A 15,338-nucleotide genomic window follows, 5' to 3' on the forward strand; every position below is an offset into this window, starting at 1 on the left:
GGCGCGGGGCCTGGTGGGAATTATAGTCCCGGAGAATAGTGAGGGGGAGGCGGCTGGGGAGCGCAGAGGAGGAGCTGGCTGAGGCGGGCGGAGGAGGAGGGCGGGAGAGTTATGGTCGGGGCGGGCGGTTGCTGCCTGCTGCTTGCCTCCGCCCTCGGGGAGGGGGAGGCGGAGGCCGGTGCCGGGGCGAGAAGCGGGTGATGGGGAAGAGGCGAGCACGGCGCTGAGGTCCTGCGGGGCCGGATGAGCCGAGGCTTGGCGTTGCGGCGGTGGCGGGGCTGGGGCTGGAGGAGGGGGCGAAGGAGGCAGTAGGGGCGGCCTCCACTCCGGCTGCTCTGAGGGGTAGGAGCCCCCGATCATGGAAATCGAGAACATCGTGGCCAACACGGTGCTGCTGAAAGCCCGGGAGGGTGAGAGCCGCGGGGCGAGGCGAGATGGGGGGAGGAGAAGCGGGAGGGCGAGGCGGAGCGGGGTAGGGACGGAGCGTGGGGGAGGAAGAGGGTCTGAGATGAGGAGAAAAGGGGCTGGCGAGGAGGGGAGAGGAACTGATGGAGGAGGAAAGGGTGGGGAGGGAGGAGAGGCTGCCGGGCAGGGGAGTCCGGGCGGGGCGGTGACCCCCCCGGGGTGGTGTGGGAGCTCTCCCGCCGCACCGGGCTGTGCCCGCAGGCACCTGCCCCGCTCCGCCCGCGGGGCCGGTTCGGAGGTACTGGCTCGTAACTTGCTCCTGAAAAAAAACCTCCCTTTCCTCCTTCCCCCCTTCGGGCTCTCGTTTCAAATGGTGTTTTTACCGGATGTTTTAAGAAGCTCGTTAATCTGTAGTTCTCAGTTTATTTGTAAATATATATATAAGCGTATAGATGTGTAGGACGAGGTGACATGAATCTTCTCTGCCCGTGGAAAACATAGCTGGTGAATGCTGGCTCTATTTTGCACTTGAGTATTTTGCATTAACCTGGTATTAAGGTGTGCTCTTTTCCAATAGATTAGTACTTACTGTTTGATTCCTCAGCTCATCTTGACTTGAAAATTCAGCCTCCAACTAAAAAACATTTTGGATATAAAATGAAATTTAGTCTAGCACGTGGTAGCTGTTTAAAAAAACAAAACAACAAAAAACAAAACAAACCCAAACCAAAACGAAATATACAACCAAAAAACCAAACCAAACCCACACACACACACAAACCCCAAAACAACAACAAAAAACCAACCAACCAAAAAAAAAACCAAACCCAAAAACCTGAAATAAGATTGTCCGGCTGTATTTTCATGCTTATAGCTGTCCACCAGCCTCCTGAAAGCCTCCCAAGATGACCACTGTACTCAGTGTAGACAACGTTTTTCAGCTATGAAATGTGCATATTCTTTTTGGATTGGATCCTTTTCTTAATTGTGTTGAGGAGTCCCATTAGTTTAGCTGAAGCTGTTTAAAGTGAGTAAGAACAACAGAATCTGCCCCTGTATGTTTTGCAAGTTCCTCCAACTCTAAATGGGTTTGGCACTTACGCCATATGTGTATCCAGTTAAATTTGCCTTAAGCTGCAAGAGAGGAAAATCAACTTTTTGACTTTGAAGTGGGGTTTAAAAACCAGAACAGTGATCACAGTTTTGGGCCATTTCCCAACCTTAGTTGAAAAGACCACCTCAAACCAGAGGACATGTTTTGGCTGGTCTCACTGACAGTAACATGTCTGTGGTGGTGCTGCTGCCTGAATCTGGAGTTTGCATTGAAGTGATCTGAGGAATGAAGGGAAAGTGGAATCTGGCTCAAAACTTGGCTGTGCCCAAAACCTCACCGCAAAGAGTGGAGTGGTAATCTGGAAAGGCTTTTAAGTGGCTGCTTAATGTCAGGTTGCCTCTTTAGTTAAGGTTTCACTATGTTTAAAGTAAATTATAGTGGTAGAACTGACCAAACAAGATATTTTAATGAACTAAATGAAAGTCTGAAAGTGGCTGATGTGAAATCAGTTCTACCTGATGTGAAGCTTATAGAAGTAGTGGTAATAAACTGTTACTCTTTTGTACCTTTAATTGGCCTAGACTCTTTTGTGTAAGCATGCACAAAAATGTGATTTCTGTCTTTGAAACTCAAAAGCCTGCACTGATGAATTGATAGAAGGCCTTTTGCCTTTTCAGGTGGGAGGTCCTGTGCGTGGGGTACTTTATACATCACATTTTTCAAAATACTCCTTGAAATAAGAGTACTTTCTCCCTGTTGCATGATCTGGCCGGTATGGGAATGTCTGGTTTACTCTGTCAGGACAGTTCCATAAAATCCCTGTCCCAGCTCTATTTTTATGTGCCTGGCAGGCCCCGTGGATGGAATTTGCAGTTTGCATGTGAGCTAGATATTTTACTGAATTTACTGATACTTACTTTGCTAAATGGTACTCACAACTGGGTCAGAAGTACAGAGTTTCAATTGACTTTTCCTTCCCAAATTCCTGTTATCTCACTCTATAATGTATGGAGAGGTGGAACAGTATGGAACAGTGCAGAATTACTGTTTCTCATGGAAGAAGGTGAAACACTAAACTAGTATAAAATAAGAGCTTAATTTCTTTTCATGTATATGCTTAAGCCACATCAATAATCCCTTTTCAGATTCCTCCCTGTGTTAAAGATTGGATAGGAAAAGGTGTCTACCTGAATAAATATTTCAGTTATAAAAGCAAAAGAAATAAGATGTAAACAATTGTGCTCTTATTTTATAGGTTTCAGTGGCAGGTTGAAAGAAATAAATGTAGGCTTCATTATGGTTTGTATGGGTCAGTCTCTGTCTATCTTGAGGTGCCTTCATGATGAAGATGAGAGCAGAAAAAGAGAATAGTATTGAAAGCATCTTATAAAGTATTTTAACCCAAGAGATGTCATCTTCATTTTGCAGATACAAAAACAGTATTAAAGGTGTTGCATACTTGCCCTTGTCTGGTGAAAGGGTATGGCAGTTCAGAAAGACCTAGTAAACCAAGTCTAAACAAATCATAGCTGAGCACATAAACCAGACCTAACAGTCAAAATCACAATTCCAGATTTGTACTCGTAGTTTTATTCTAATTTTAGGTAATCACACTTCTGGGTATGAATATTGTTAAGTTGTGAATGTACTTTGGGTTTACATTTGTAAGTGTGCAAAATTAGCACACACTGAACAGCTAGGTGTGTGTCTGCTCTTTAAATCTGGTTTGATATGTAGAAAATAAATGGGATCCACCTAATTAAAGAGGCAGGAGCGAACTAGTGTGGTAGACAAAATGCAATTATTTTACTGCTACTTTCTTCTATAGAATAGAAACAAAGTGGTATTACTATCTATTTCTTTCTAACTAATGGTCTTACTGTTCATTTATTTCGTTAGAGGCATAAATCTTCTAACTCAATTTGCAAGAATTTTTTGTTCAAGGAAACATCAGTTTATAAGAGTTTTCTCATCCCATTTTTGAGGCCAGATCAAACCTCAGCTTACTCCCAGCCTCAAACTGTAAATTTTGTCTTATGATGCTATTCTCTAAGAGGATTTTTCAAACCTTTTCATAACACAGATTATTTTAGTAGAAGCCTGGTATTGTCCAATAAAGACTTGTAATATCCCTGTAGCTACTACAACACTGTGAAGAGGGAAAGCCATGAGGATCACAGGATCATTCTGGTTGGAAAAGGTTTTTAAGATCATCAAGTCCAGCCATTAACCCAACTCTACTGAGTCCAATGCTAAACTGCATTCTGAAGCACCACATCTGCACACAGTCTTTTTAATACCTCCAGGGAGGGTGATTCAACCACCTCTCCTGGCAGCCTATTTCCAGTGTTTAATAACCCTTTCAGTGAAGGAGTTTCTCCTAATATGTATTCTAAACCTCCCCTGGTGCAACTTGAGGCCATTTCCTCTTATCCTGAATTCTTTTATCTGCTTTTAATGTGACTTTGTAAATAACAAAATGCTAGTTCTTTGCACATGGGGGTGTTAGTGATGGCTCATATTATATGACTCTTATATGTGCCTACTACTAGAAAATATTGTGGTAACACCAAGCACCCTATGGATGAAGGATTAAGGAGTCAGGAGCTATATTGGGACGTTTTTTGTTCCTAGTCCAATTTTCCAGTTGACCTGCTCCTGCTGAGAGCCAAATTGTCCATGGAGGGATTTACCCTTGGGTGAAAACTGTAGTAGAAAGTGTTCTGGGATTCCCTGTCACAATTTCCTTGTATAAGTGGCCTTCTGTGCCAATCCAGCTCTTTCTTCTTGTGCATACATTATTCTTTGAGGGAAGTCTCAGTGCAAGTAATAAAAAGAGAAGGAAAACTTCCTCTTAAGGTGAATCCAATGGTGGAACAAGCACAAATGACTCAGTAGAAAAACAAGAGATTATAAAGCAAACTTAAAATTTATCTTCCGAGCATTGTAGAGCAGCAACTGAGGTAGAAGACCAGGTAAGTGCTCAGTGATGGTGATGTATGAACTGTGAAATAGAGTGAAATCTTGCAATTTCATGATTTTCAGATTTTCACACACAAGGATTTTTATGTGCAAAAGAATAATGTTCAGTAATATGACTTTTAGATTGTATAAGAGCAGAAGAATTAACACATTCATTTTTTTCCTAGCAGAATTCTCTTTGAAATTAGTATCTCTTGAAAGACTTAAAGAATTTATCCCATAAGTAGGGGCAAATAATAAATATAAACTAGGTTACTCTGAAAAAAACCCTGAAAGTTCATTGAAAAAAATTTTTATTTTATATTCACCTTCCTCTTTGTTTATATTTGCATCTTCTCTTTTTCCTAGTTATTTCAATTGCTCTTAATAAATACTTTTGAGTATATGTAAGCCCCAAACTGGTTTCAGCATCCTACATGTAGTCTGTAATGTTATGAAGGAATGAAATTAATCACTGTATGTTTTAAGCTGCTTAGAAGCTTTCCTTTTTTCATTGCCTGAAGTAATAATCTCCAAAAATACGTCCAAAGGGTAGATCTGTCATTCCTTTGAAGTTGATGGCAATTTATTCCAACTGAGGATCCATGCCAAGTGTGCATTTTAAACATACCTGGTACATTTGCATCCACTTTAAAATTCATTTGTGCTGCTCGGGCAGGAGAAGTTTGTGAATGAGAACTGGGTCTGCAGTTAGGCATGTAATATGCTCTATGTCATGATTGATTTAGGCTAAATTAACACCATGCCTCAAGCACATTTTGCCCTGAGCTCTTGTTTGTATAGTTTCTAGCCTGTGGTTGGAGAATGGGTAAGAGAGAGTTTCCAGTTGGATCTATGAACCAATCTAGGGTCTGGGTTATTGTGATGGGGTTTTTTCTACTATGTTGTTTGGTGTTAAGGGTTTGGGCTCTTTTTCCCCCAAATCAGCTTTCAGATGGACCAGCAAGCTCCCACAGATTTGGGAATTGTTAGGTGCAGCCCAGGGATGGAGTTTGCAGGAACCCATCAGTAACAGAATGTGATCAGCTTGACTTAAGAAAATCCTAAAAATCACTTGTTTCAGAATTGAAATTGTATTAGTTTAGCACTCTGCAAAAAATAAGCAGCCTACTCAATTTGTGTGCTCTATCTGTAGGTTTAAAGCCAATGGAAATAATTCTACAAGGAAAATACATCATAGTTTTGCTTGCAGTAGAAGGTAATAATTCAGTATGGTATTGGTGATGATACATAGGCAGAGATGCTGTAATGCCTGCATTTGTTACTGGGAAGAAGATTCCCAGGAGGTTGCTCAGATCACTGCAGTTTGGCTATCAAACTGAATTAAAATCTTTAAGGAGTATGGACAAGTGGGAAGCCAAGGCATGCTCATACCCAGGAAGTCCATTCACCAGCAGCAAATACAAATTTTAGTGTAAGAGTGCCATGAGTTTTTGTAGCTGCTGTTATTTTTGTCTGTTCTTCCCTTATTCGCCTCCTGTGTTCTATTGCACTCCCTTATTGCATTGTGCTTTAAATTGCTGTAAACTCATTGTGGCAGGAAACATGTCTTCCTGTGTTTGTACAGAATTATGCACAATGTCTGCCTTTTTGTCCTTTATTTAATGAACTGCAAGAAGAATGAATGTGGGCATGTTGGAATCTAAATAATTACATTTACTGAATGCACACAATGTGAGATCTGGTTATTGATACACACTGCTGCTTTGCTTGTTTCAAAGGTGGCAGTTATAACTAGAGGTTTCACAATCTACTTATAAGAATTTTACTTCTCTTTGTTGAAGTTATGATGTGCCATCACGACAAAAAGATCCTCGCTTGTCAGAGAGCAGTCTGTAAAACTGAAATTTTAGAGAACTGTTGCGTTTGCTTTTTTCTACTAATTCTGTTAAGTCCTTGTTATACAGAAAATGAAGTGTATCCACGGATATTACATTGTTTGGTTTCAAGAATGGGTTTGGGTTCCGATTAGTTACATTTACTGACCTTGATAGAAGACTTCCATACCCAACCTCTGAGGAGGTGCAGAAGCTGCTCAGCATTCATGCTCTGGCATCCCTGAATGTGCACAAGTACTGGAACTGTAGATAAAGCCAATATGAATAACCAGTTGTTCAGGTGGTGAAAGCTGTGGGAACAATAAATGATTGTGCATGTAAACAAGCTGCCCAAATGTTCGTGGAGATACCTGGGGTTTTAACTGCTTACAGTGTTCCTACTCCAGCAGTCAGCTCAACAAGAGGACTCCAACATTACCTTGCTGAAGGCCAACTTCAGGAAGCAGAATCCAGGAGTGTGAGAAATATATTTAAAATGCCATAGCAGTCTGTAGGCATCTTTTATGTGTTTGTGTATTGAACTGCTGGCAGGTTTTCTTCTCTTTGTATTCAGAAGTGCCTTGGCAGTAATAATGCTGAATAATTAGGTTCCTGTCTTGCACTGAAATCTGAATTTTCAGCTAGTTGATTCTGGTAGGCTTTGTTAAAGCCATCCAGATTATATGGATCATACTTTTTGGGGAAAAAAAATCGTTCTGCATGTGGAGGTGCAGCTCTTATAAACCTAGTTGTTAAGTTGTGACCAGGCTTGTTTTTCAAGGAATTGACATGTTAAAAAGTATATTTGAAATGGAGAAGGTTGCAGAGACCCAATAAAGCTGAGTACCATAAGAGCTGTCTCTGGAGCTGGAAGCATGACAGCCTCCTCAAGTGCTGGTATGTGTGAATTTGTCTCCTAGCCTGAAGGCAGTGGTACTTCAGTATTACCATTCCTGTCTGGATACCAGAGTTCTCTCTACCACAGTGTTTTGTGCTTTGCAAGTAGATCTTGCACTTAAGGGCATGCCATCAATATTTGTTATTTAATGGGCAGTGTTTGCAAGTGTCTGTAGCATAAGGCCATAGATAAACAGGAATGTTTCATTTTTTCAGTGAAAAGTTGTAATCCTTATTTTGTGTGAGTGTTTTGAAGGAGAAACTGTCTGTAAGCAGAAGTCTTGAATTTGTGTGAGTTTAAAATGTTGGGAAACTTGTCTGAAACTTTTTCCTCCCTGGGAAAGATGTTTTGTAAGACAGTGTTTCTACCTGGTTTATTCCCATGATTCTTGATATTCATGATGTAGAGCTGCTACATCCAATTTTTTGAATTTTCCATTGAACTGATCAATTAATTTATACAGTTAAAGGCAAGATATAGGTCATCTCCTTGTTGAAGTTTTATGCTTTCAGAGCTTATCTGGGTGTGGTCTAGCATGAATTTCTCAGCTGGTATCTGACAATCTGGTTTGTGGAATCCTTTTTGCAAGAATGAGGCTGTAGCAATCACGCACCCCTGGTGCTGCATAGCTGTGTGCCTCCCAGCCACAGTGTCAGGGTAGCAGCCACTAAATCTTAGCAATAAAGTGTGTACACTGTATAGTCTGTGAACATTTGTTAGCAAGAGATAGCATGATGCTTCTCACTATTTTCATTCTGTAGGACAGAATCCAATAGGAAGACTAATAATGTTCAGTGAAATGAGAGTCCTACTGCAAATCCTGTCTGTAAGGAAGATCCCTGTGGCTATGTGAAGTCCATCTGTGCAATACTTGAAAAATGCTCTTGCTTGTCTAAAACTGTTTCAACACCAGATTGCTTTGTTTTGCCACAGCAGTTTCTCTTTTTGTACCTACTATATTTTTAGCAATAATCAAACCAACCACCTTGCTTTACAAAAATCACAAATGTTTCTCTGAAGTTTAAAAAATAAAAGTTTGAAATGGGATAATCTAAAAATCTTTCCCATAAAATCTTCTAACGCAATGACCTACGTGAATTTAGTATGCATCTTTTTAAGAAGTGAAAACATGCAAAGAGATAAATGCTGAAATTCTAATTTCAAGAAGTGATTTGGGGAGGAGAAGGTAAGGTTCACATGTACCTGAAAATACAATTGCAGTGTTTCCTCACTGTAATGGTGTATTGCTGCATCCACCCTTTTCTTTGTAAAAGATGAGTCGCTTCTATTTGGACATTGTTCTAGCCCTCAATTACATCTGAAAGAAGCAAAAGTGGTAATTCCTCTGAACCACATAGGTCAACCATAAAGCAGATTAACCTAATGGTTTTGTTGCTGCTGTGTTGCAAAGTAAGCTGTTGGTCTTTCTGGAAGAATTTTATCTGAAATCATTTTAGAATGAGATCCAGAATAGAAGCTTGGAGATCAATATTAAGACACTTAAAAACCGCAACTATTATAATTTGATTTGATACTTCTTTTAAACTGCCTCAGAAATGGAGAAGGATTTTTGCAATTAGAGCATAATATGACAAACAAATTGGCCCTTTCCCGTAACTTTCACCAGAAATGACAAATTTACCTGTAAATGATGTAGGTAATGCATTCTCCTTGCATTATTGGGACATACAGACATTTTCTGTGCATTTACTGTAAATAGAAGATCAGTCAGTTCAGTGAAGAGAACCTTGTTGAATCCGTTGATACTACTAAGCACTTGATTCCTGTGTATCATTAATAAATTATATGTAATCTTTATTGACTTCTATAGGATGGTGAATTCAGTTGCATGCTAGCATGTGGTCTCTTTTTGTAAAATGAAGTTCATAATGGTCACATTATAAGCAACTGGACAGATATTTGGGGCAAAACGCAGCAGAATTCTTGTGTTGAAGTATAATGCCTCAATCATCCTCTTTTTTTCATTTGTGGTTTTTTGTTTGTTTTTTGTTTGTGGTTTCATTTGGTTTGTTTTTTCTTTTGACTGTGCTTCGGAAGATGGTATACTTGGTGTATATCACAGATCAGTTTTATATTTTATATCAGTTTTATGTTTTTCAGACAGTTCTCAGATTGTTCTGTGTCATGCACAAATGAGTGTTTCTGAACAGTTTCTAATAGAAGAAATTTAACTTCTGTGGACCATGCAACATAGTGTATTTCCAGTTCCATGGCTCAAAGTATTTTGTTAAAATAGCTGGAATTTGTTTTGATGTTGGTAATTACAACTTCATGATTAGTTCTGGTACTGCATAAAGGATGAGGGTGGTTCATACAAAAGTATGTTTGTGTTCTAAAATATTTTGGAAGGCAAATGACTTAAAAAGCAACATTAGGATATAAAGTGCAGAAGATTTTCTAGGGAGTAGGTATCAGTTCAAGGAAGTTTCTGCAAGCCAGCTTTTTAAGGGTTAGTATTCATTATTTGTTTATTTTTCTAGTGATATTAGACTTGAGAATGTTTTGTTGCAGCAGAAAGTGAGACATCAATGTTTCTGTTAGCAAATATAATGTAAATCTGATATGAGCTGAGGTCCCCTAAGCTGGATCATTCTTGAGCAATGGTGGAACTGCTCAAGAAGCTGTATGTTTGAGTAAGAATGTCTGGGTTTTTTTTAAAACATACTTTGTTATTCTGAAAATCTTAGTTCCTTTCTCCCTAATGATTTAATTCTGAGAGTTGAGTACTGTTTCTGGTTGGTTTCTGTTCGGGTTACATAGGGGAACTCCCTTCCTTTCTCTCCCATTGTGGTTAATGGTCTGTACTGCTTTGGTACAGCTATGAAGTTGCTGTGAAGCTCTGCTACTGTTCTGTCATGTGGAAAACACATCTGGCCATATCACTTAGTAAAATCTTCTTTTAGAAATATTTTGCAGCACAATTACTCTTCTGCTGAAATGTTTTGCAATTTAAAAAATGTACATGTTCTTGTATCTATCCATTTTTTTTTATAAATGCGCATGTCTTATGTAAGTGGAAGTGGCTGCTTCAGGTCAAAGTAAGTATTCCAAAATTCCAGCTTAACATAAAAAATGGATCACATATATACATTATGAGAAACAATGGGAAAAATGCTGAAATAGTTCTTAAAATTCAGTTTAATACTAGAGCTTTGAAATCTGAACAATTGAAAAGATCTGAATTCTATCTACAGCAGCTAAGTTCTTCCTGATATCTTGTATTCTCCTGTAGTCTGGAATAAATTGTGTCTATTTGAACAATGTCCACTCATTTATTGGTGGGTTCTACTCTTATTACTATTACTGCCCTCAAAAAAAACAAGGGAATATTTATGTACAACTTGATCATCCAAAAATATGCTTAAGAACTGTTATATATATTCAACATATATATATATATTCAATATATATATATACAATATATATAACTTCAACATCTTCCATTCATCACCATGCTTGAGAGAGAATTTTCAGGTTTTTTTAAGTTTCTGTCTTTGATGTTTCAGTTTTATAATGCTGAGAATACATAGGTATTTTCTTTGTCTCTGCAGAGATATTCTGTACTCACAGACAAAATACAAAATATTTGTATTGCCTTTGTTACTGTTTTATATAAAAGTTGTTCTATAATAAAGTTCTTATGGTTTGGGTATCATTGTGGATTGATTTCTTTTTAGGCATGAGAAGTCTGACAGATCTGTGCAGAAGTGATCTAATTTAATGCTGTTAATGTTACATTTAATTTTATTCTTACATAGTATTCTGTTTTTCATCACTTTTTCTTTTAGGCAAACGGAGTGGGCGTAGTAAAAAATGGAAAGAGATGCTGAAGTTGCCACCTGTTAGTTATTGTGAAGGAATTAGAAGCTCAATTGGTAGGTGTCCTGTGGTATTGGCCTGTCTCATTTTTTTGAGTGGTATTAACTGAAAGGATTTTGTCTGGTTTCTGAATGCTAAGTAGCAAAAAAAGCTGTTAGACTTTTAATGGCACAGAGAATTTGTGAGAAGATAAAAGCTTTATCACAGGTTCTTGTATGTTAAAAGAAACTGCTCCTAAAGGATAAATTTACAAAGCCATGAAATAGAAAAAGGAATCATGCTAGAATTTGAATGACGTGGTGATTTCTTTCACTTCTTTTCTTAATGATTTGTAATAATAACTTTTTAACCCTTTCTGTTACCATCTTGTATTCCTTCTTTCCAAACAATCTTATTTACTTTGGGATTGCTGCTTCACAGTATTATTTCTTTCTATCCCCCAGCCTAAGAGAAATTCAATTCAATCATTCAATTCAATTTTTGTAAATGAATGACTGGGAGAGTGTTCTGCTATGCTTTGTGATCATTGTGTGTTTTTTATGTCTTTGCTAAGTATGTTAATGTAAAATCTTCATGCTTTAGCCATGTTTTTCTGACCTATTCTCAAATGGGAGTAAGGACTATCTTATGATCAAGATAAAAATAAATAAGATACTTACTTATTATTTCTTTCTCAGAAAGAGACTATAACCAACTTTGTGACAAACAGCCCATAGGAAGACTTCTCTTCAGACAGTTCTGTGATTCCAGACCAGATTTGAAAAGATGCATTGAATTTCTGGACGCAGTGGTAAGCAGTGGGAAACGAGATGAATATCAAAAGGCAATAGCTTGTACATTTTTGTATGTGAAAAGTTTGATTTTTGTGTTAGTTTTGGCTGGGATAGAGTTAATTTTCTACATGGTAGCTCAGGCTGTGCTATGTTTTGGAGTTGGGACCAGAACAGTGTGATGTGGATGTCCCATACCATCTGACACTGGTCACCAATAAAAGCTGAAAGCAAAAAAGATGAAGGGAAGAAGCAGGAAGGGGGAAGACAGAGTTATGGTGTCAGTCTTGCCAAGTTGCTGTTAGCATGATGATGAGGTGCTGCTTTCCTGGAAGTGGCTGAACATCTGCCTGCTAATGGGAAGAAGCAAATGAATTTCTTAATTTGTTTCGCTTGTGTGTGCAGCTTTGCTTTATCTATTAAACTGTCTTTATCTCAGCCCACATGTCTTCCCATCTCTACCCTTCTGATTATCACTAGGGGGGGAGTGCTTTATAACTGTGGGAGCTGAGTGTTGGACTCAGCTGCCTACCAGGGTTAACACATTTTATAAATAAATAAATAAATATACTATAAATACAACAATTTTATAAAATACTGATTTTTCTCTATACATGTCTGCTCACTGATGCTTAATACTTGAAAATATGGTGCAATTCACTCTGCACCATAGGTATGATGGGAATGAGAGAAGCCATTTTAGAAATTTATGCTGCTTGACTACTTGAGCCTAAAAGCTTGTATGTACAATGAGTATTACTTATGATACTCAGCACTTCAAATGTTGTAAACATAGACTTGAAAATGTTGCAACCTGTACGGAAGCCTGAGGCTAAACTGAATGTGCTAATTAAAAAAATACAATGGAGATGGAAATTTAGGGAATCATCTGTGGAAGGAGAGACAGCAGATTTTAAAGACCAAGGGAACTGGAAGTGTTTTGTCTTGATACATTTGCATCTTGGTATCTAATGCTAAAGAATGAGAGGGGAAAGGAAGTGTGCCTGCAGCCATATTCTGTAAAAAATCCTCAGACAAGACCCTCACGGGGAGGGTGAAGCAATGAGAAGAGTAGGTAAGCACATGACAGTCCTTAAAAGTAGAGAATAATAGATCAGAGCTCTATATTCTTTGTCCCTATTAGTAAATCCAAATGCAGTACGATATACTTTTAGACAGAGATTGCTGCCAGAAGAACAGTTTTCCCTATTCCCACTGCTTTTGTTCATATATTCAGGGAACAAATGACCAAAGATAGAAGTAATGTGGTGTTGCTGCTTACATGCATCCCAAAATACAGTTTCAGAATGCAAGACAGCTCTGAGAGGTGCTGGGTGTATTATTATTTCTGGAATTATTTCTGTGCTCCCCATTTCACCAGATCTTCCTTTCCCCTATGGGAGTATAAACTGAGGCACTTGATCAGCTAAAAAGGAACTTTAGCCTCAAGTAAGTAGAAGTTCTTTGTATTTGTCAATGACTCTTTGTGCAGTTAGGGTTACTCCCCACGTGCCTTCCACCATATTTGTGTGACTCTTGGGAGCTGTTTGAGCACCAAATTCCAGAGACCAGTTTGACAGCTGGAGGCATAGAATAGATTGCATGGAAATCCAGAACAGTGGGGCTAAAGATCCTGAAGTGAATGTAAACCAGAGCCTGTAATGGTCATTGCATAACGGGGAGACCACTGACAACTGTGGAAGAAACCTCATTGGTAATAATGGTTGCAACTTCTATACACGCCTTTAATCCTTAAAAGCTAGAATAAGGAGTAGCAGAATACTTGGCCGCACAATAGAAGAAAAAAGTCTTAGGTATGACTGCAAGGCAGGCATGTCTTCAGGTGAAATTGTCTCTAAGAAGTAACTGTTTTACACACTAACTGAAAATTTTGAATTGTTTTGAAATATGTAGCTTACAATGTTATGTGGGTGGCAACTCTTCAGTGACTTAACAAAGTCTGTTATAGCTGAGATAAAGTGAGGTAAGGGATGATTTCACAGTTTACTTCTTTGTTTTTTAAATTCCATTTGAAAAGTCAAGGTGAAGAAGTATCCTTTGAAATCACTAAAACAAAATTCTCCAAAGAGCTAAGATAATCTCGAATAATTCTCACAATCTGAAAGCCATCATGCTGCTTTAATGGAAGAGGTGAGAGAATGCCAGCTATCTCTTGCAGGTGGCTCCTGAGTTAGCCTGATTCCTTTTTCTGGACTGGACTTCAGCAGGCTTGTTGAAGCTTTTTTATGGTAGGATTGAACTTTTTCTTTGCTGGTTTTATTTATGAGTTAGTAATGTGAAGGCAGTGGCTAAGGCTGTGCGATTTTTATGTTGAGTTTTACCAATTTTTAAAAATTTTTATTTTAAAGAAATCTTAGATATAATCTTTCTGAAAATATGCATTTTGGCTTAAGAGCTTTGCTTCTTAATAAAGAGTTCTATGACTCTTGTATGGAGCAATGCAATCTCAACAATGTTATTATTCCAGGAGGCCAAAATGGCAAAATCAAGGTAGTATAATGCTGTGGTGTCTACCTGTACAGAATACTAAGCCTGGTAAGCTTTAACTTGTGAGAGGGTGTGACCTTAAACTCTGGAGTCAGCTTGGCTTTACAGAAAGAAGAGTTGTGAAATAATTGAATGAAAGGGACTGAAATTAAAGTGAGGAATTACAGTTATCCAATCATCTGGTGACTCATTTCACTTGCTGGGGACAAGGTTACTCAAGTATGAAAAAGAATGGGTGACAGCTCAAGCTTCCCTCTTAAGCTATGTGAGTAACAGAAAAAAGTTGACAAGGCTGTCTTTTAAACTTCCCTTTCAATTACAGTATCTGCTTAAACCAGTATGCTTAACTGAATTAAATTAGTGACTACTTTGGGGTAATTGAAAATTATAACGGTGGTAACTGCATTGCTATGGCTGATTAACTTTTCTCACCTGCTCAGGTAGTTTGGCTGTTGCAGAAGAATTCCTTACCATTGGACTGATTGTTGTGGAATTAAAGTAGAAAAAACAGTGGCTTGCTATTGTTTATGGATTTGAGTGCTGTGCTGAGGTGGCCGATACCATAATGTCTCAGCAGAAAAAGATGTTGATGACTGAGTAGTGAGTCAGTGTGGGTTACTTGCAGTTGATTGCAGAGCTGGAGTTCAGGAATTCTGTTATTTCTGGAATTGTGAGTGGGTTCGGTTCTTGAAACGTAATTTTCCAGGTTTTTTTTAGTTTTCTTTATAGAGGTACTTAACTGCTGATTAGATCAATGAGGTTCTTGATCAATGAGGATCAATGAGAACTTCCCATGAGGTTCTTAATGATTGTTGTCTCAATACACCAAAGTGATGTTTTATATTATACAGCTCTCCATTCTGGAGGTCTGCCATGTACTCTTTGTTCCTAGGTGTATGCATTTACATTCTGAGGTAGGAAGTAAGCTTTGATTAATTACAGAGCTAATACAGGTTGCTGTTTGAGATTGCTCTTTACTAATTCATCATTCCCCAGATTCCATGTTATCTGTAAATTTTTAACTTCTGATCTCTCCTTCTGGTATATTCCTTAAATTTATCAAT

The 15,338-nt window shown here is 38.5% G+C and overlaps 1 protein-coding gene across 4 annotated transcripts in view; it reads left to right on the forward strand.

Annotated features, from left to right (window-relative positions):
• Positions 1 to 99: 99 nt before the first annotated feature.
• The window catches only part of GRK4 (G protein-coupled receptor kinase 4), a 36,412-nt gene continuing 21,173 nt past the window's right edge, over positions 100 to 15,338 (forward strand). For 2 of the 4 annotated variants that reach the window (XM_071753371.1, XM_071753372.1), the window contains exons 1-3: positions 116 to 410; positions 10,966 to 11,052; positions 11,674 to 11,786. In XM_071753371.1, coding sequence (XP_071609472.1) covers positions 359 to 410; positions 10,966 to 11,052; positions 11,674 to 11,786 — 252 coding nt within the window. In that variant the 5' untranslated portion in view covers positions 116 to 358. Of the gene's footprint in view, positions 411 to 10,965; positions 11,053 to 11,673; positions 11,787 to 14,867; positions 14,945 to 15,338 lie in introns of those variants that run through there. The other 2 variants (XM_071753370.1, XM_071753373.1) reach the window with 2 other exon arrangements.

The sequence above is a fragment of the Heliangelus exortis genome, chromosome 10 (assembly GCF_036169615.1).
Source record: "Heliangelus exortis chromosome 10, bHelExo1.hap1, whole genome shotgun sequence".
In the NCBI taxonomy this organism is placed as follows: domain Eukaryota; kingdom Metazoa; phylum Chordata; class Aves; order Apodiformes; family Trochilidae; genus Heliangelus; species Heliangelus exortis.